At 36.6% G+C, this 21023-nt stretch overlaps 1 protein-coding gene across 4 annotated transcripts in view; it reads left to right on the forward strand.

Annotated features, from left to right (window-relative positions):
- The first annotated feature begins 8305 nt into the window (after window positions 1-8305).
- The window catches only part of LOC134535005 (vacuolar protein sorting-associated protein 18 homolog), an 80153-nt gene continuing 67435 nt past the window's right edge, over window positions 8306-21023 (forward strand). For 2 of the 4 annotated variants that reach the window (XM_063373815.1, XM_063373814.1), the window contains exons 1-9: window positions 8306-8512; window positions 8605-8702; window positions 9333-9516; window positions 10692-10849; window positions 12450-12626; window positions 14898-15087; window positions 16472-16593; window positions 17078-17263; window positions 18054-18170. In XM_063373815.1, the coding sequence (XP_063229885.1) occupies window positions 8622-8702; window positions 9333-9516; window positions 10692-10849; window positions 12450-12626; window positions 14898-15087; window positions 16472-16593; window positions 17078-17263; window positions 18054-18170 (1215 nt within the window). In that variant the 5' untranslated portion in view covers window positions 8306-8512; window positions 8605-8621. Of the gene's footprint in view, window positions 8513-8604; window positions 8703-9332; window positions 9517-10691; window positions 10850-12449; window positions 12627-13049; window positions 13185-14897; window positions 15088-16471; window positions 16594-17077; window positions 17264-18053; window positions 18171-21023 lie in introns of those variants that run through there. The other 2 variants (XM_063373813.1, XM_063373816.1) reach the window with 2 other exon arrangements.

The raw sequence follows: 21023 nt of genomic DNA on the forward strand, positions 1-21023 counted from the left end.
CAAATTCCATGAACACCCTGTAAGCTAGGATAATATGAACTAAATTTTTATATTAAGTGCCAAAAAATTGCATTAGTTCAGATAAAGTTTTTTTGTCAATTAGAAATTAAGTTTCGTAAGTCTTGTTTTGCAGACAGAGATTCGTTTTTTTTTTTTTTTTTTTTTGTCTTTATGTATAAGGTTTGTGTTGTATTTTGTATTCACGTGTTAATATTACAACACAAGTAACATTAGTACAAATACATGTAGACAGGGCTGAACATTACCTATAAAAGATATGGCAATATGTGTGATAACAGAAAATATCACTAGGTTTTAAAACATTAATTCATGTTTCAGCAATTGTAATTTTATTTTTTAAAAAAAATTTGTGTGGCTAAATTAACTAAATGAAATGAGTAAAATTTTGTTAATGTGAATCATATTTGGATGGTATAAAATTAGTATTCTCGATAAGTAAGGTGTACCGGTGTGGGTTATAGTTTTGCCATGATGCAGTTAATTGTTGCCAGCGATAGCAGTACCAAAAATGCATTTAGTGTAAATGAAGGTATCATAGTTTAAAAAATACAGGTTGTTAGGTTGTTTTGCATGTACAGTAGACTCCAATTATCTATCTGGGGCTGATTATTCAATTTGCAGGTTAACTTTGCCATATTTCACTTCCATGAAACATAAAACACAAAAACAGTTTTTTGACTACTTATATTTTATTATTTTTTTGATCTGTTGATGTGACTGGGCATTTTATGCTCTGATTCAAGATGAAAAATGCTGGTAAAAATATTGCATGCATAATTGGTAAGCATCATGAACTTTGAAACTGCTAGAACACATTATACACACCCCCCTGTGAGCAGTGTGCTCCTGCCCTTGCGAACCACACACTGTTCGGCGCCGGCACGACACAGCAGGGCTGTTCCGCGACTCATGTGAGTGATGACTGGTCTGTGTACTGCGTAGTTTCAAGGCAGCTGTCGCAATGCGGCAGTATTTTTTTTTCTGGCGTAATATTTGGACAGTAATGTCTAACAATAAATGAAAATGACAGGTTCTTAATATTCAGCAAAAATTTCAATTTATTGACCAGCTAGACGTAAAATACAGCGATTTTAAAATACGGCTGTGTTTTAGTGATATGTACCAACTTTTTTCTGTGAATTACATGTGACTTTTGAAATGAAACTTGTTTGCTTATGTGGATAACAATTATTGAGTGCTAAGAAAATTCAGATTGCATGAGGGGAATTAGCTAGGTATGTGGTGAGGGAACCAGGAGAGGTGGGGAATAGTTAGGTGCGTGTTGGGGAACCGATACAGGAGACGGCGGGGAAAGGTGGAAATGACACAGCATACTTGCGCACTTGCACACTTACACACTTTCATACGCGCGGTTGTTTCTTGGGGGGTGGACGTCGCACTATCCCCACTCCGGGGCCGTTGGTGCGGTCGGTGGTCGCTGGAGCAGCCTTGAGCGGGCTCCACGTGGCGGCGTGCGGCTCAGGTTGAACCCCGCCATGCTGCAGGGATAGGCGGGTCACGCCAGAGCCACCCCCAACTTTAGGGGGCATTTGGAAAGAGGGCAACACAACGGGGTTTGAACTTATAGTTGTGCACCGCGCCACGGGCCATATTCGTAAGAAAATATTGTTCTTTCATGTGTGTATTATTAATTTAATTACTTGTGTAAATCATTATTGTTAAACAATGTTATGTGAGTATTGTTTTAGCTGTGTAACTAAATATTTCTCCTGGTTAAATGCTTTTCATGCTTAAGTTAGACAAGGGTAAATTATTTGTCTTGAATTAGTATTTGATCAAGTAATCACACAGCAGCATTGAGCTATGTAGTTCCTATTCGTATGCCATGTTGTCACTTTCACGTGCTAGACTACACATGTCCATTTGGACAATTAGTTAAGCTGTATAAACTATCTAATTATTGGCAAGCTTCAAGTTTAAGATTTATTTATAATCAAAATTTGTTTTAAATGTACGAGAAAAAAATTTGTTTTTTTTTTATTCAAAGAATCTTCAATTTATTTATTTATTTATTTGTGTGGAAAAGAGTTATTTAATTTGAGATCATACCCGCATCCTTACTATTCTCAATTATTATCTCTTGTTCTATTAAAAAAATATTAAAAATTTATCTCTAACTATAACTAATAAGCAAGAAGTTTCACTGCTGTCTTGCTTGGACTACACGCATGCCCACATGCACACACACACACACACTTTTTTTAGTCTCTATTATGTACAACCTATATTATTTCTCTAGATATCTGGGATAAAATATTTTTAGCAAAAAAGTTTATTTTTACATTGCTTTAAACGTGTTTATCGGTTATACATGCACCTCATTACCCCGGATAATCAAGAGTCTACTGTACAAACTAGAGATAGCCATTGTGTTTGTGCCGCCACATTGAGGTGTCTGAGATTGTGTGTTCACATGTCTAGCGTACTGTTTTGACACCTTTGCTGTGTCGCGAGTTGTGACGAAACGGAGAGCGCACAGCACAGTGGGAGCTTTGCATCGGGCAAGTGTCTCAGCTTGAGCCTTGTGTCGTACCTCAACCCAAGACCCACGCACTCTCCGACACCTCTGCTGTGTGGTGCGCTGTGTATTGTATCGTGTATCAACACGCAAATAATTTCATTTAACTTGCAGTTATAATTACTTGTCACTTAGTTGTTTCGCAACACACCGTTTTGAAGCAGTAAGCTCTGTTGTTACTTATGAGTTCAGATGCTTCATTGTTATTTTGCTGATCTCTTATACAAACCCTGTGTAAACAATATTATGAAGTCATTGGCTGTTTGAAATTGATTTTAAAGATATGTATTTGATTATCGTTGATAGACATCAGTAGTTTTACTCCACATTCAGAAAAGAAAACAGCCATATATTCAATGTTGTATGGCTGAACCATGTTAGTGTTGAAATGCATTGCAACAAACTGCTTTGTGAAGCACTCATGTTTTTCTTTTTGTGGCATTTTGTTCTGTATATCTAACAGTAAGACTACATTTTACATATGTATTTTAATTATTGCCTAAATTCACCCATACATTGATGGTTTAAAGGACACTTATACTTTAGGTGCCTTCACAGTAGCAATTTATTGGCCATTAATACCCTAAAACAAGTTTGCGTGGTTTTTAATTTAATTTTATATTTTGTCAAAATTGATATATGTTTCTTGTAGAGGTTTAAATTTTTCTCAAAAAGAATACATAAATTGTGTTTTTTTTTTTGGAGGAAAAAATTAAAATAGTGCATTTTTGGTAGTATTTTACTTCCAAATTACTGCAATTATTGGACTTAATGAAGAGTTACAAAAAAAATTATTATGGTCGGTACAAATTTGGAAAGCATTAAAAATATTTAAATAAATGTAAAAATAAGTAAAAGTTGTTTTTAAAATGTGTATAATTTGTATTGTTTCTATGTTCATATTTTTATCATTTTGTATGTATTTTCGATGACTAGATATGCGAATTTTACCTTTCAAATATTTTTTACATGTTATTTAAAAACATTTAAAAATATTATATTGTTTAGTTTTGTGGGTAACATACTAAGCAGTGTTCAATACTTTGGTTTTGCTTTCATATTCCAATTTAATTTCCTCCAAAAATATGTTAGTATACGTTAGCTTTCCATGTTGCATTACTTAATTGTTTCCAAGATTTAAGATAAATGTAATGATTCATGTTGCAAAATATTTATCACCTATAATTAATCCATGAGGTTTTGTATGTAACCAAAAGCATTGCCTTTGAAGAACCTTTAATTTTTTATGTTAGCAATACAGAAGAACTGTCGTTTGGTTTCTAATAGAACTTATACTATATAATGTTATACAATACATGCTTGGAATTACATTTTGTAAATTTATTCAAATATGTTAATATGCTGTTTGGTTGAAACTGTACACTACAGTTGTCTGTACCTGTGTATGATGGTCTAGTTAGAAGCAGGTACTGAGTTTGCAAGTTCCAGTATCAAGAACAGGCACACAATATTCACCACCACAGACGCAACATGTTACGCAGGCAGCCTGCCACTTCTGCAAAGTATTTGTTCACGGGATAGCTGCCATACTGCCATGTCAACCTTTTGTGTTTTTCCTTGCCTCTCAGTTGTACGTTACGTGATAGTGTCATTAATCATATGTACATAGCTCCTGATGATAATCCAACATAATATATATATTATACAGTTTGTTACCATTTGTGTCAGTCGCTGAGTTTTACAATAAAACTGATTTTAAAAATAATTGTGATTTTTTTTTTCTGCTTCTGCTATTGCAATTTACAAGTGTAGGGATCTATATTCTCTAGTCTCTCTGGCTTGTTTTTGGGTAGGGGATTCTTTGTTCATGCTTTTGTGATAAATTGGCTGTATACGTATATGTTTTTAATTTAAAGAAAATGCTAACGTTATTGATTCTTCTTGTTGACATTGAGGTTTTATAGAGACTGATGAGGGATAAAATGGCGACCTAGGGGTTAGAGCAATTGGACTGACTAGACATTAAACCCATATTCATTCATTCATTCATCCATCCATTCATCCATCCATTAACAGCAGTGCATAGATGCACACAAAAAAATAATTTAACAATACTGTAACTCCTTATTAAAGCCATGATAAGAAAATGGATCTAACGTTTTGTCTAAAATAATTGCACTTTTTCATGCCATTAAAAAGCACCATCAGTGATGAATACTGGGGGGGGGGGGGGGGATTTATATATCCCACCACAAAATTCTAAAAAAAAGTATCATTTCCACCAACAAAATGATAGAATGAGAAAGCAAATAGCAGGCCAAGGAGTTCCCCCCCCCCCCCTTCCCAACCCCAGAAATTAAATTCTGCATACCCTCCTTCGAGCTATAGCTCATCTCCACCGATAGAGCGAGGTTGGCAAGACACTGGACTTGCGTTCCGGAGGATGCTGGATTTGATTTTGCTTTGAAATGTTTTTCCCTTAGTTTCTATAGACAAATACTGGGCTGGTTCTTCACCAACAGAACCCCTGACTAAGGGGGGTCCTTAACGTCTCACTGACAGCTAGGATGCTGGGTACTGTAACACGTGACGATTCAGAACGGCAATATCATGGAAAATTCCTTCATCGATCTCCCTGGATTGTGCCGTGTTTCTGACTCAAAAGATCTCACTGTCAGCTCTGTTTCATGACCAAGGAGTCTCATGACTAAATTGTCATGTAACTTGTCTTCAATTTGATAGTTCTTAAAAGTGGTACCAGTGGTAATGTCTCTTGTAAAGCAGCACATGTTTGTTTACAAAAACTGATAACCACATGCAGTGTTGATGAAACAGGTGTAGAAGGATATATAGACTATGTAGATATGTAAGTACTACTTTCTAAGTACTTTACACTTTGAGACATGGGTGGTACCTCGAAGATGTTTCGGGAGGAGTTATGTACAAAGAAAGGTTGCATGTTGGATGTTGGCCTTGAAAATTTTACAAGTGTATGGTGTCTAAGTACTGAATTTTAATAGTTTCATTAACTTTTGATAAATAAAACATTTTAAGTTTAATGCATGAATTTATTATTTGAGTAAAAAATATGTTCTTAAAAATAAAACAAAATAGGTAATACAATATGGCTGAAGAAGCATTATTGCCCACCCCTTTTCCTTTTTTGGAGCCATGCTTGCTTTGCAATGAGTTGCACGACACGGACTTAAACCACCATTTTTGTGCCTACAAAATGCATGAATTATTCACTCTTTGCAGCTTCACTGTCAGTATGGAGAAGGGTATGAGATGACATGAACGCTGCAGTACTGAACAACTGTATGCCAAAACCACCCTACTTGTGCCACTGGCGGGGTCGACATGTGCAGAAGCACTGCATTGGCCGCTCTATCGTGCACTGCGCCTCTTCGCAGTCACACCTCACACATACCTATTCCACTGCTGCTTGGTTCGCGTGCCTCTAGCCCCCCCCCCCCCTTTTTTTTTTTTCTTAACAGCCCCTTTCACAGCCATTCTACCAGTTGGGCAATTTCCGTCTTTTCCAAACACATTTGCCGAAAATGGTTTCCAGACAATTGGAAGTTCAGTGGAGCCCAGAAGTACTGCAGCCCAGTATAAATGTCACTTAAAACTACCATAAGTTTAATTTGGGTCAAAACTAGTTTGTTTGGTCAATTTTTTTTTCGTATGACTAAAATTGCATTTTTGAGTAATACGTGTCACAATAGATGTTTAAGTATTTTAATTTTGCTAACCTATCTTGTAGTTTACACTATTATATATATATATATATATATACATACATATATATATATATATATATATATATATATATATATATATATATATATGAGGTGCTCACCCCCCCAAACACTATGACTCCCCCCCCCCCCCCCAGAAATTTTTTATTACATTTTCTCAATGATTTACTCAATGATTTTATATTATACTTTTTTAGTATTATATTTTAATAAAATATAATTAAATTAAAATTCATTAAAACTGATTTTCTAATAATAATTTTGGTCATATCAGGTAATATTTCCATCCTGAACCGACAGATGCCAAACTGCTTTTGTTGAGGAAAGTGCGGGGTTGCCAATTTGATTTACAAGATCCCTTTCAATTATCAAAGCACCAGAAACGTATTTTCACATTAGAAGCTATAATTATGTAAATAATATATACATTTTTCTCGTCTTTTAACCACCTCCCCCCCCCCCCCCTGAAATTTTAATGACGCAGTCTGCGTCGTTACCCCCCCCTTGTGGGCATCCCTGTATTTATAGCCTATAGGTATATATAAATATAACTACTAAAACAAGCAGGTTTTATCAGTGTATGTGCACAGTTTAATATATATATATATATACACGAGGGTTATTTTTTTTCAACCTCCGATCGGCTGTAATAAAAAAAAACGGGAATGAATTGGGAAATTATTTTAATGTCAAAAGAAACGTACATCTTTACTCTATTTTTCCACATAATCACCGTGCAGATTGAGGCATTTGTCGTACCGATGCACCAGCTTTCCCATACCCTCTGCATAAAATGATGCCTCCTGCCTATTCAGCCACGTTATAATCGTGCCCTGCAGTGTGATTACAGTTTCATTTCTCCATGGCATGCCCATTAATCGCTCGTACACGAATCGACACGACTCGTAGTGTTTACCCCCCTTCCACAACCATGTGGAGCGGCCAACACACCTCAGTTGTGTTTGATCAACCTCCTTACAGTCCGGATTTGGCACCGAGTGACTATCACCTTTTCCCCACGTTGAAAAAGTGGCTTGGAGGACGACGCTTCAACACCAATGATGAACTGCAGAGCACTGTTAAAACGTGGCTGAATAAGCAGGAGGCATCATTTTATGCAGAGGGTATTGGAAATCTGGTGCATCGGTACGACAAATGCCTCAATCTGTACGGTGATTATGTGGAAAAATAGAATAAAGATGTACGTTTCTTTTGACATTAAAATAATTTCCCAATTCATTCCCGTTTTTTTATTACAGCCGATCGGAGGTTGAAAAAAAAAATAACCCTCGTATATATATACACACACATATCTACTTGTACTGTGGGTATTGTAACCTAGCCGGCAGATCTCCAGGAAAAGCACATGACAACTACGCCATGCCCCAAGGGGAATGCACCACGACGCCGAACGTACAATAACGCCGAATGTCAACACTGACCACAACGCCGACAGCTAGAAAATTGCTGTGTACCACAACGCCGAAATACATTAACGATTAACGCCGAAAAATTTCATTGCAGGACTGCCACAAAGGTTACGTTAGGTAAAGTTAGCACACAAATTCATTCGTTGTTTTTCATTTTGCTCCTGTGGCCCCCCTTCCCAGCAAAATAATTTTTCGGCGTTGTGGTAATTCGGTATTGTGGTAAACAGCAGTTTTCTAGCTGTCGGCCATAGACTGTCGGCGTTATAGTATTCGGTGTTATTGTACGTTCGGCGTTGTGGTAACGACCCTGCCCCAGGCATGACTTCGCTTTAAAACATATTTATGATATATCACTTCAACTTTACTAACAAATTCAGAAAAAAATTAAGGCATTGATAGAGATTAGGCATTTACCAAGCACCCAATGAATGAAAAAAATATTAAACTGGGAAAAATTGTCAAAAATTGAGACGGAATCAGGAATAATATAATATTTTATACGAACCTCATTTAAAACAATTTTAATGATGGGTTTAACTCTTGCTAGCGCCATTAGTTCGCAGGCCTACACGAGCTTCACAAAGCCGATGCAGAATCAACTGAAGTTGCCAGACCTTGGACGTGTGCGTGTGCCTTTAATCCATGTGAACCTCCCGAGTATGTTTTTGAAAAGTTGGGAAGGGGTGGTTAATTTCAGTATATTTGTTTAGTGGGGCTCTTGGTTTTTGAAGCTGGCGATGTCTTGTAAAAATGTAATTTAAGCATAGTTATAATCTACAAATTATTTTCATACACTGAGGGTACGTTTTGTCAATAATATATAAATTATATTGACTCAACTAGGGGTTTTAGGTGGTTTTATTTTTAAATAGTATATTATTTTCTGTTTCAGGATTGTATTCTTGCAGAATGACATCATTATTTGATCAATATGAGCAAGCCTCTCAACGATTCAGGGGGTCCGCTGCTTCCACAATTCGACCAGAAATGGCAAGCCTATCAAATTTATTTATTTGTGGAAGATGCAGGTTCTCTTATAAGTTGGTGTCTTCTAGCCTACATATAGTATGTTTGCTAACATAAAAATTCTCTTAACAAGTTTATAAACATCTAGTTGGATTAAAGAATTTCTACTGAAGTTAGAATTGTTTCTAAAGTATGCCGTAACCTGCAATTTTCCCATCTTATTCCCCCCCCCTCCTCCAAGTGCCATATTCCCCCCCCCCCTCTCCCAAGTGCCATATTCCCCCCTCCTTTTCCAAGTGCCTATGTGTTCACTTTTTGTTGAAGTATTTTTAACTTTTTTAAAAATTGGTTTTTATAAAATTGATTACTTATACAGTTTTCGAAACATTAATAAGTGATGTTTTTATTACAATAACATTGTTTTTAAAAAGCGTTCAGTTTTTGGTAAAATTTAAAGTGATAACAACAGATATTGTTTGGCTGATAAATAGCTACAACCAATTAGTAATGGCCATTAAAAAAAAAATAATATTTATAAGAACATTTTAAAATAAAGTTGAAAACAAGACGTGTGTTGCAGAATCACAAAACCCTAACAGATAATTTGGAATGCCTTTGTGAAGTGTGAGTTGCGGTGTGTGTGTTTGGGACCAGAGCACCACTGGCTTCATCCACATGAAGCTGGAGGAGGACCCGCCGATATTCAGCAAGCAGAAGGTGAACTTCACGCCGACGGACCGGGTAACCCACCTCCGGGCCTGCAGCGACCTGCTGGTTCTGACCATGGCCAACAACCTGCTCCTGCGCATCGACCTCCGCAACCCGGACAAGCCAGAAGGTGCAGCCACCAATCCGTCTGCAGTCTTGGAAATAAATTCCAGTCAATGGGTTAACAATTTTTTGACGATACGTCTAGTAAATTGATGAACACCGCCTGCACGCACGAAAAAGTTTCCCGTAAATCGCATTGTCCCGTTACGCTGTATCCCGTTACACTCATTGTACGCTTGCGCCGCATCTATCTCTCTTCCACTCGATTGGAACGACCATCGATTTGACTTTCGAGGCACATTAAACTTGGAACACTCCCATTCATTTCCTACTTTTCCTATCATCGTCCTATCCTTAACAGAATAACACAGATTGAAAGAAGTTAAATTGCATACATGTATAAAATTTATAGTTGAAAGAATCTATTCGTTCAAGTAATAAATATTTTTGAATTAATGAGTGAAAATAAAAGTAAATTTATCAATTAAATTGAAGATTTCATTTCACTCCTTCTTTGTATCCATACAAAATAGTGATAATTCAATAAAAATGATTCAATTTTATTCTTAAAGGTATGCAATCATTTCATCAATGTTTTGTTATGACGTCACGTTAAACTATTGTCCGTAAACCGACTTTACAGACAACCAATTTTTTCAACTATAATTGCTACATTTTTTAAACAGTCATTTTTACACTAAAAAATTCTTATAAATGTTATTTTGCTCACAATATAAAGAATAAGGTTTGCTAAATGAAACTGTAGCAAAACACGAACAATATAAGTATTATATTTCATTTTATTTTAAAAACTTGTAAAATAAACCAGTATACATTGCACATCAAAAGAACATATACTTACTGTGTGAGTTCAGCTTGTAGTCATTAGATGTCAAGACATGAATTTCAACGATAAGTTCAGTTTAGAAATGTTTGTGGAATATTGTGAAAATTTGAATATGTACTCTTTTTATGGTAATAAGGCTTAAACATATTTACTATTGCTGTATTTATTAATAATTTCGTACATATGGGATAGAAGCAACAAAATTATCAGTAGTATTGTATGTTAGATAGTTCCTTTAATATTATTATAATATTCTTCTTTGTTGAAATGGGCATGGATACACAATTTTTTTTTTTTTTTTCCTTTTTTACTTCTTGTTAAATACTGAGGATCTCTGCCTTAACTCAAACTGTTAGTAATCATCATCGCTGAGTTGCGAACGTGCTCTGTTCCAGAAATCGACCTGAGCAAGCACGCGACCACCAGCCTGCGGCTGAGCAGCGTGTTCCTGGACCCCCTGGGGCAGCACTCGCTCCTCAGCTTCGCGGCCAAGACGCCCGACGCCGCGCCGGACCTGGTGTACCTGGCCAGGAGGTCCAGCAAGCTGAAGCAGGTGGGTCGCTGGTCGGATGCTTGTTTCCCCCTGACGCGGGCTAAAGTGCCCCTGGCTTCCTGGGCACACACACACACTTACTGTGTGCTGAACCACGCCATTTTAAAACTGCTCAAGATATCCGAGTGGGGTCTGTTTACAAAAAGCATTTGATAATACTCTGCGGGTGGATGCGTTTTTTCTGTGTAGGTATTTCATTTTTAAGGTGTATTTTCGGAAGAGTGAAAATGGCTAAAATGCATGTTTTCAGAACAATTTTTTTAAAGCATGAAACACTTTGGTAGATTTTGTTGAAAGTACTCGAGGGACTTGCATTACACCTTTATCTTCATTTTGCTGCCATCTAATATTAGGTTTGCTGCTCAGATCTCATACTTGTCGTATGCACGAAGAGAAGACTGCGCTCCAGTCCACAGCCTTGCGCTTAGAGACGACACGGCGCTAGAAGCACCAGCGAGCGTCGCACTTATCATCCCATCTCAATAACACAACTATACCACTGACTAAGGGGGGCCCTTAACGTCTCACAGACAGCTAGGTTGCTGGGTACTGTAACACGTGACGATTCAGAACGGGAATATCAGAGAAGGAATCGTTCGTGGCCCATTGCAAGAGCCCAAGACTTTGCCGCAGCGGAGCGGAGACAGAACGTGGCCATTTCTTGCCTGCCCTCAGCCTTCTTTCCAGCCCCTGTTCGGATCCAGCCAATGCTAACACTCTCCTCTAGGAGGCAGCCAGAAGACAATCACAGCCAAGCCCTAGGACAGACCTCTGTTCCTCGAGAACAGCCCAACAGCCGTCTGTACAGGGTTTCTCGCTCTGAGTACCCACCGGAGATCATTCACCCTTTCCCCCCAACCCCACCAAGGAACCTCCAGTAAGCGAGGACCATTAGCCATTCCCCAGCCACCTTATCGAATCATAGTGTGCAGCACTAAAACACAAAAAGACATTGGCGCCACTAGCCAGCCTCGGAAAGCGTCACACACAAAAATATTTTTAGTCAAATGTTAATTTTATGTATGTTTGTAAAATTGTGTTATGATAGTATTTTTTTTACTATAGCATATCTGTAATTTTACCAGTTAGGCCAATGAGAAGGAATAAAAATGTTACATGGAACAGGAAAGCTCAGGGAAATTAACTAAAGTAAGAGATTGGGAACCCTGATAAAAATCTAACTATAGAACCTCAGAAGCTGTTAAGTAAGTGTAAATTAATATGACTTTTCTTTTTGTCTTAGCATGTAACAGTGTTCCACTTAAATGATTAGGGTTTGATTCCTGGTGGGGTCAAAGCCAGATATTTCACAAGTGGGAAAGGCAGCAGACGTTTTTGTGAGTTGTGTATCTTCTCAAGGTACTTACATTGCGCCTATCCATTCATTCCATACATGCTTCATTCATACCTCATCACATCTCATCATGACCCCAATTTCTGTTATTGACTGTTATTGATTCATTTTAACAGTTCCATATAAAATACATGTAAGGAAAATATATCAGACATGTAGAGACACTATTATTTGCTTGACTTCTGTTTATTTTTCTTTTTCGTAGTTGCAACATTAAATTTTTTAATTTACATTTTCTTGTTGCAGCTTCATAAGTTTAAAGGACATGAAGTAACAGCTGTTGGTTGGAATTATCGTAATGAATCTGATTCTACAACCGGACCAATTCTACTAGGAACTTCAAAGGGGCTCATTTTTGAAACTGAAATTGTACCAGAAGGTGATAGAATATTCCAGTCTGGTTTGGAACAGTACTTGAAGCAGGTTAGTAGTCAAGAAGAACAGATTTTCTTTGAACTTAAGATCAATTTTAATGTTAATGCAGTGATACAGTGAGCTAAGTTAAGTACTGTATTTTCCTGTGTATAAGATGAGAATTTTGGTAGCATTCGCAACATATTTCTCAGTTATGCACATAGTTACAATCAATGTGCAATGTGTTCTTCAGCCAATAGACATCATCAAGTTTTCCAAACTGGGAGCTTTATGAAACTTGTGTTGTGCAGCGTTGCCACTTTTTGAATTTTCAGAATAAACAGTGCACCATGAACTATCATCTGACATTTTACGAAATTTGTGCGCTGTTTATTTATGTATGTACTGTACTCTTTATTTACCTATGTCCATGTAATTAAGAGAGTGTTATTTTCAATAGTGTAGTTTTTTTTTTTATGTACAAAGTGTTGTGCTTGTTTTGAGGTGAGAGGAATTTCCGTGTAGATGCTAGTGTGCTTAATGGCGTTGTGTATCATTTTTTTTCCCATGCGGCCACAGCTACCTAGTTATCTTCCCTTGTACGGGATGCGGGAAATGGACGGTCTGGTAGGTACATATCGCTAACACCTCGCACTAGGGTAGGTCAGTTCCTGCAGAGTCCAGTGGGACAGTGTGCATGCATCCCATTGGTCCAGACGTGTGTATTCCTTAGCGTGGCTCGCTGCATTGTCGCAACTAATTTAACAGTCATTCCTCACATGCATGTTGTCCTTCACACTTCTGCTATGTAAGTCACATTGTGTGAGCACCGAGTGAATGTGGTTTAGAAGTGAATATCCTGTCGCCTTTAGCCTTGATCTGTACAACTTTGGGCCGTAAAACCCCAAAAGGAATTTGTTTTTAGATCCATTCAGCCATGAGCACTGATGGTAACCACAGTAATATACGTATATGTGTATGTATATAAACAACAGTGTTTTGTAAAATGTAAGAAAATAGAAAAGAACTGTCAATGCATTTTCTGTAATTGAGTAAATTTTAAGTTGTGTGAAATTGTTTTGTCAATCAACTGATTATATACATGAAATTAGAGTTATTTTTTTAATAATTTTTAATCATAGTCCCAAACTATTTGTTAGATATGAAAGGTGTACTTCGTTGCTGAAAACATTTCCGAATTCCTCAATAAATCTGTTAGGCTTCATACATACAGGTAATTTAAATTTTTTGAGAATGAAACCCACTTACTGTAAGTATTGGTAACAAATAATTAAAAATATTTGATTTGAAATCTAGAATTGAATATCAAATTAGTCACAAATACAGAATATTTTTCAATTACTTGCAGACCTCTAATTAAAATACGTAACTGACACTATGTCACAACTTGGCTGTTGTGCTGTAGGATTTCACACCCTATCCCAAACATTGTAATTAATATTTAAATATTTGTTTTCTCTGCAATAGATGGAAGACAATAGGCTAAGAATACTAAGTCCTAGTCAAAATATAAACAAATGTATGCGCTATACAAAGTATTATTTCTAGTATTTGTGGGTTCATAAAATGTAATTTTTAGGTGTGAAACAAATTTGACTGTCTTTCAAATGTCTTCAGCTGGTCTATTTAAATATCCCATATAACCTTTATGGCAATTAGAACCTATTTATAATTTTTTGCTTTTATTATAGGAAAGTTGTAAATTTCTATTGAGCATTTAAGGCTTGCAATAAATAATAATAATATAATTAAAGAAATTTTTTACATATGCCTTTGCAGCAGTGGCTGACCCTGATGTAAGTGTTTGGAAATGAAATATTTTGAGTAGCTTGAAACACCTCCCAGATAAATGGGGGTCTCTAAATTTGGGTAAGTAATAGCCCCTTAAATTTCAACTAATTTCTGACATCTTGAAATTTCATTACCAAAAATAAGGTTTTATCTGATTTTTTAAACAGTGTTAAAGTTTTAAATAAATACACTCAGTACAGTAGCACAAACAAAATTCAAAATAATACATTTTTTAAAATCCTATTTCAAAGTAAAGGTGCAGATTGGAGCAGTCCATTAATTTTATCTCTTATTTTTTTTTTTCTATTCTAAGTGGTTCGGGTGGTGTTAAGGGGAGTATATTGCCTCTATCACCCCTCCTATAGGACTGCCACTGCTCTGCAAAGGCTTATGTCCACACTTTTTCACTGAAATACTAACACCCATGTCTGGATCTGGTATGCATGCAATTGTTCATGTATGTATTTTCGCAAAATGGGCAGCAGTTAGGTATGTGCATGCGATCCTGTGTGGTGTTTGTCGCGGAAGGTGTTCGACATCGGCAAGGGCAGCGTGACGCAGATCACGGGCCTGGAGTTCCACCGGGTGCCCGGCAGCGACAAGTACTTTGTGCTGGTGACGACGCCCAGCCGGCTCTACCAGTTCATTGGCTACGTCTCCAACTCCGAGGAGAAGCCCCTGCTCCAGCAGATCTTCAACAGCTACCTCACGGTCCCAGGTACGGCGACTTGAGGTCCTCTGTGTTGTATTTCATAAGGTTGTGATACATTATTAAAAGTCTTGTAATATTTAAGGGCATGTAATATTTAAGTTGTTTTCTTTTTTTTTTTTTTTAATTGTATATTGTAATATTTGAGGTTAATTTATTTGTATGGTGGTCTTATATTTAAGGTTGCCTATTATTTGAGGTTGTGCTGTATTTTAGGCCAGCTTATAATTGAGGTTGTGTTTATTTGATTTTTGAATTGTATTTGAGGTCATCTTATATTTAAAGTAGTATTATATTTTAAATTGTCTTATATTCAGTTAGATAGTTCTACATACAACATACTATATGACATTTGAAAATTATCTTCGAGAAATATTTAATAAAATATTTGGTATTCTTTTAGTATTTACATTACTCATTTATGTTATGAAGTAATAATTTTTTTATTCTTCATTTCACAATTTTATATCTTAGTATTGGCATAATTTTAGTATTTCCTAGAGTACCTACAGATTTTTGCTCTAAAGTGACATATTTTTCTGTCAGTTTATACTACAAATAGTTTCCCAGTGGGGATATGAGCATTCTTGAGCTTTGAAAAATGAACAGTTTAATTAAAAACAGAAAATAATTGGTTTTTATTCACAGTAGAAAAACTGGAAAAACTATAAAAAAAAATTGAAAAATAGATTTTTAATAATTTTTTGGTTACAAATTTTAAAAGTGCACACTAGTTACATTTTTTTTCAGATAAATGATACATTTTGCACATAGTTATGTTAAATTTTTGTCATCCTAACTTTTTTTAAAGCATTTATCAGTTTTCAAGTAAGATAGTGAATTTTAATTATTTGATTATTTATAGTCTTCAGATAAAAAAAAAAACCCAAATTAGACATATGACTGAGGTTGTAGCCATTAGTGTAGACAGTATAATTTTGTACCTACCTTAATCTAATCTGAACAAACTGTGACTGATCATGTCAGTGAGAGTGACTGTGACTTGTGACAGTGACTGCAATAGTGACAGTAACCCTGATATTGATATAACATCACTACTAGCCAAATATAGCTTTGACCTGGAATAGTATTGTTTGCGAAAGTGACCTTGACCTTTACCTTGAAAGACGTAACAAAAGTGTTTTCATTCGTGGCATCAATTCATAGTCAAGCATCATTTTATAGTAGGCTATATATTCCAATTCGAGCCTAAAGAAGTTTTTCCCATTTGGTCATCTTACTAACTTTTTGGCTCATGCTGATGATGAAGGCTATGTACATTTGTAAGGTTTTTTTTTTTTAAATATTATCTTTTAGTCACTTTGTAAAAATGTGAAAATAAGTTTTTTAGAAAATTTTGCTAAAGAAAATAATTTGATATTGTTTGTTTTAGAGAGTTTTCAGGAGATCCCCAGCTCTTTGAAGTATTCCAAGCTGCAGTTCCTGTACCAAAACTTGCGAGGCCTGCCCAAGATGTTTGCCTGGCTGACAGAGCCAGGCATTTTTTATGGTCAGGTAGGAACTGTTCATGTTTTACACTGATACTTTTTTTTAATAATATGTATGTTCCTGTGGACCACAGGAATATCATAAATATGCAAGTTTAAGCTGGTTACAGCTTAAATTAAAACTTTAAAATACATTTTTTAGAACAAAAAGTGTTGGGGTGGGGAAGTGCAACAAAATACGAAACGAGTGAGTTGAGTGTGTACCTGGCTGTGTTGTAGTAAGACTATTAACAGTGATGATTTTATAAATTTACTTAATACACTTATTTTAGCTGGATACCACTTTGCAAAACAACTCGTTTGTAAACCAGCATACATATGACATGTTAATAGTAGCCATTGACGCTTGTTAATCACACTTAGTGCAAAATATAAGTGGGATTCAGAAGTTTTTATTGAGGTTGTATGCCTTTTTCTTGACATTTCAGTGTTAATTTGCAGGTGCGTTACATAGTTTCTCTGAAGGGTTTGTTGCGTGCTCTGTGATTCAGCTGGACCCCAGTGGCCAGGCGTCGGTGCTGACGAAAAGCGAGTTGCTGCAGTACCCTGCGCCGTCACCGGGCGCGCCTCTGTCCTTCGTCCTCACGGAGTTCCATGCCTTGCTGCTGTACACCGACCACGTGAAGGGGGTCTCGCTGCTGAACGAGGAGCTTGTTTTCGAAGACTACTACAACGAGGTTTTTGGGGATATGTTCTTGAAACTGTTATTCCAAAATTGAAAAAAATTCTTATCTTTTAATACATGGGCTATAGAATACAAAAAAAAAAAAAAAAACCTAACTGATTAATTGGGATCTGAATTTTAAAACTTAACATAAATTTATCTTACTTTGGGTTTCGATATTTAGAGTAGCTGAATCTGGGGAATAAGGTTAATGAAAAGCTGCATTAAAATACTTTTTATTTAATTTAAACATTTAACAGATATTTTGTGTTTAATAATTGTAGCTTATTTCATCTAACCAGCCTTTCACATAAGCATTAGTTGTCTAATTTAAATTTGCTTCAAGGCATGTTTCCCATATTTTTCTCTATGTATGTTTTACAAGACATAAAAAAATATTTTAGTGTCATTTCAATGCTCATTCTATTTATTTGAATGCAATATTTGTATTCAAGAGTAATTTGGTATTCATATTCAAACTAAAAAACTGATATTCGTACAGGCCTAGTAATAAGATAAAAGTTTTTTTAATCCCTTTGCTCCAGGTATTTTTCCTGTACCTGATTTTTGTTAATAGTACAGTTTCTTTTATTCGTTCACATTATGTATTAGCATTCATATTTTTGCTGGAAAATTTGGATTTGAATTTTACACAACAAATTGCTATTAACTTTTTCAGTTGTTGCATTATTAATTGCCTTCTAGTATTTGCTTTTTTTATGAATATATTATACTTTTTTTTAAGGTTTGTGATGTGGTGGTGAAGTCACCTGATTGGTAGACGCGACTGTGGTGTTTTGCAGGCTTTCGGGAAGCTTGTTGACATCACCAAGGACCCTATAAGGGGCACCATCTGGGTGTTTGCGGAGAAGGCAGTGTTCCGCTTCAAAGTGATGCGGGAAGAGAGAAATGTCTGGCAGGTTTGTGATCTCTTCATTGTTGTGTTTATTTTCCTTTAATTATTATTCTTTTTTTTTTTTTTTTCGGACAGTAGTGATTCTTTGCTACATTGCACAGTGAAATATCATTTGAAAGTGTCACGCGCTCAAGTTTATATTTTCATATTCCACAACATTTATTAACAGTTCAGTATAAAGTACTTTGAATATTATAGATGCGATTTTAGGTTTTATTTTTAGGTCACTTTATTACAAATAGAGCTGGGCCGATCACCTATTTTGCCGATCATGCCGATGCCGATCATCTGCTGCCGATCTTCTGAGCCGATTAGAGCCTTTCAAGTACCTCTGATTACACGTTGCTTTTGACGGATCACTATAAACTGTGAAATATTCCCAGACAAAACTACTTTTCATTGACATGATTACTTAAAAATCACGACATCATAAATTTCACGGACTAGTGATTATACAGGTAAGCCCGGAAGGTCTTGTCAAGCTTCTCAGACACCAGCGTGCAGCTGGGTTAAGGCCAAGGACATGTGACGTAACATCTCCCGAGGCTTACTGCGCTTTGGCAGCAGATGGATGAAAATAGTAAACTCCCCATTATTCGTGTTCATTGGGACCCGCAGATGCCCGGATAATTGAAATTCTGTAAAAAAAAATAAATAAATAAACCCGGATAATCAGTTAACGGTAAGGGCCGCCTTCGAATTGTTGTCTCAGCTTAAAAAAATATGGCACTGCCTAGCCATTAGTTCACGGTCATTTACAACGGCCGAAGAGAGAAAGATCAGATCGTGCTGACCATGTACACATAAATTTTGGGTAGCTCCCCACCCCCCTCCACCCCTTCGACCAGCCGAATGCCAGCCAGACACGTCACTCGCCAGGCGCCTGCCGTGGGTTGGCAGGTGGAAACAAACAAAGGGAGACGGGAAGCAGAAGTCAGGACATCCCCCTCAAGTTTAGAGAGTGACAAATGTGACAGCTGAAAGGGGGGGCGACACAAAGGGTCGGTACAAACAGCGTTGCAGAGTTTGGCGGCCCACGCGATGGCTTGCAGTGTTTGCCGGCGGCCGGCCCGCGTGACGTTAATTTTAAGCGCTGACAATTTTAGCTTCTCTTTTTTTTCTGCACTTTTAAATCGTCCCGGATTATCCGATTCCCGTATTAGCGCGTCACGGATTAACGAGGTTCTACTGTGGGAAACAAAACTCTTCATCAACCAGGTTTTTATACAAAAGAAAGTTAAGCTCTATTTCCCGCTAAACAGGATAAGAATATTAATTTCGCTAAACAAAACTTTCAATAGGCCATATTTAGCGAGAAAAAACTAAATAGATGAATTCCCGAAGAGTAGTTGTTTACTAACCACGAGACTACTAGCGCCATTAATCCGTTAAAATTCTGTCGCGCGACGCGCGTCACTCCAATCTCTGGCGTCACATAACCAACCTAAACAACATTCGCCATTCGCCATTCCGGTAATATTAACCGTAAATGGTGAACAAATACATAGTTTTCGGTTCGTAAATGATAAATAACTTTGCAAATAGTATAATGGAAAATTATTTTACCGAAAGTACCGTAAATATACGTGGAAATTGATACTTAGGTATGTAACTGTTCAATGTTTATAAAACTTACGGTATTTGTTTACTTTATTGGTATATTTTTTTCGTGTGTGTTTAGTTTTAAATTATTAAATCCTATTATTTTTCGATGAATAATCACATTTTCTTCCCGAAAAGTACCGTAAACAAACATGGAAAGTTGTTAGGTATAGGTAAATATTCAATGTTATAAGTTTGCAGTAGGAGACCAATGATCGGCTCAAATAATCGGCTACGTTTTGCCGATCATTATGATCGGCAAAATTAACAAAATCGGCCGATTATTACGATCAGGGATCGGCATCGGCCCAGCTCTAATTACAAATCAGATCAGCTTGGCTAAAACATGACCTGACTTGAATATTCACAAAACACTCTTCAAAAAATTAAATTTTTAAAATGTTCACCGAAAATATTCAAATATGTTTTAAATTTTGAGGTTATGCTTATATTTAGTTAAACTGTTTTTTCTGAAGATAAAGATTAGTAGTAGAATGTCTACATATATTTATTTTTATTTCTTGTGTTAAAACAAAACTTCTTGTGCCATTAACATGATGTTTACAACAGGTCCACATTATTTTGATAGCAACAACATGGATGAATTTTTTCTGCTTGAAAATTCAATGTTTGTTAATTTTGCCAAAATGTTCTTTATACTCGCATTATATCACAGCTCGGAAGTAAGATATGCGGTTGTTTGGCGTCAATGGTAAGTCTAAGGACAAAGGTGCCCTTGCGATGGTGGCTAAAAATCATGAAAGTCCCATCGTGGGCTGTTCACAGACAACTGCGGTCATGAGAAATTCTAATAAATAGCTCCGAAAAAGTTTGTCAACGTAGCCTGGAACAGTCGTTAAAACATAGTCGTGGTGTGAGCCACTGTCAAACGTGACCTACTGAGTTAACATCGAGCAGAGAACTAATTAAGCAACGCAGCTACATCCAGCCCACAAGGGGGAGGGGAGGTAGTTGCCTGGCCCCATCAGCCAATTACAACACAGGTTCTCCTTACAAGTACACAATACCATATAAAATACATTGTAGTGACATCTACACATTTGACATTTCTGTAAGTAACGAATACAATATTACAAAGTTCACTTCTTATTGGCCGGCACAATAACTTGATAAATTTACTGTCGCCCATGGGAGCCAACACCTGTATTTCCCATCATAAGAATATATATACAAAAAACACCAGGCTGTCACTGTAACTGATAAACCACCGGCACCAGAGCATCGCACATCTGTC

This window comes from Bacillus rossius, chromosome 8 (genome assembly GCF_032445375.1).
Source record: "Bacillus rossius redtenbacheri isolate Brsri chromosome 8, Brsri_v3, whole genome shotgun sequence".
Taxonomy (NCBI): domain Eukaryota; kingdom Metazoa; phylum Arthropoda; class Insecta; order Phasmatodea; family Bacillidae; genus Bacillus; species Bacillus rossius.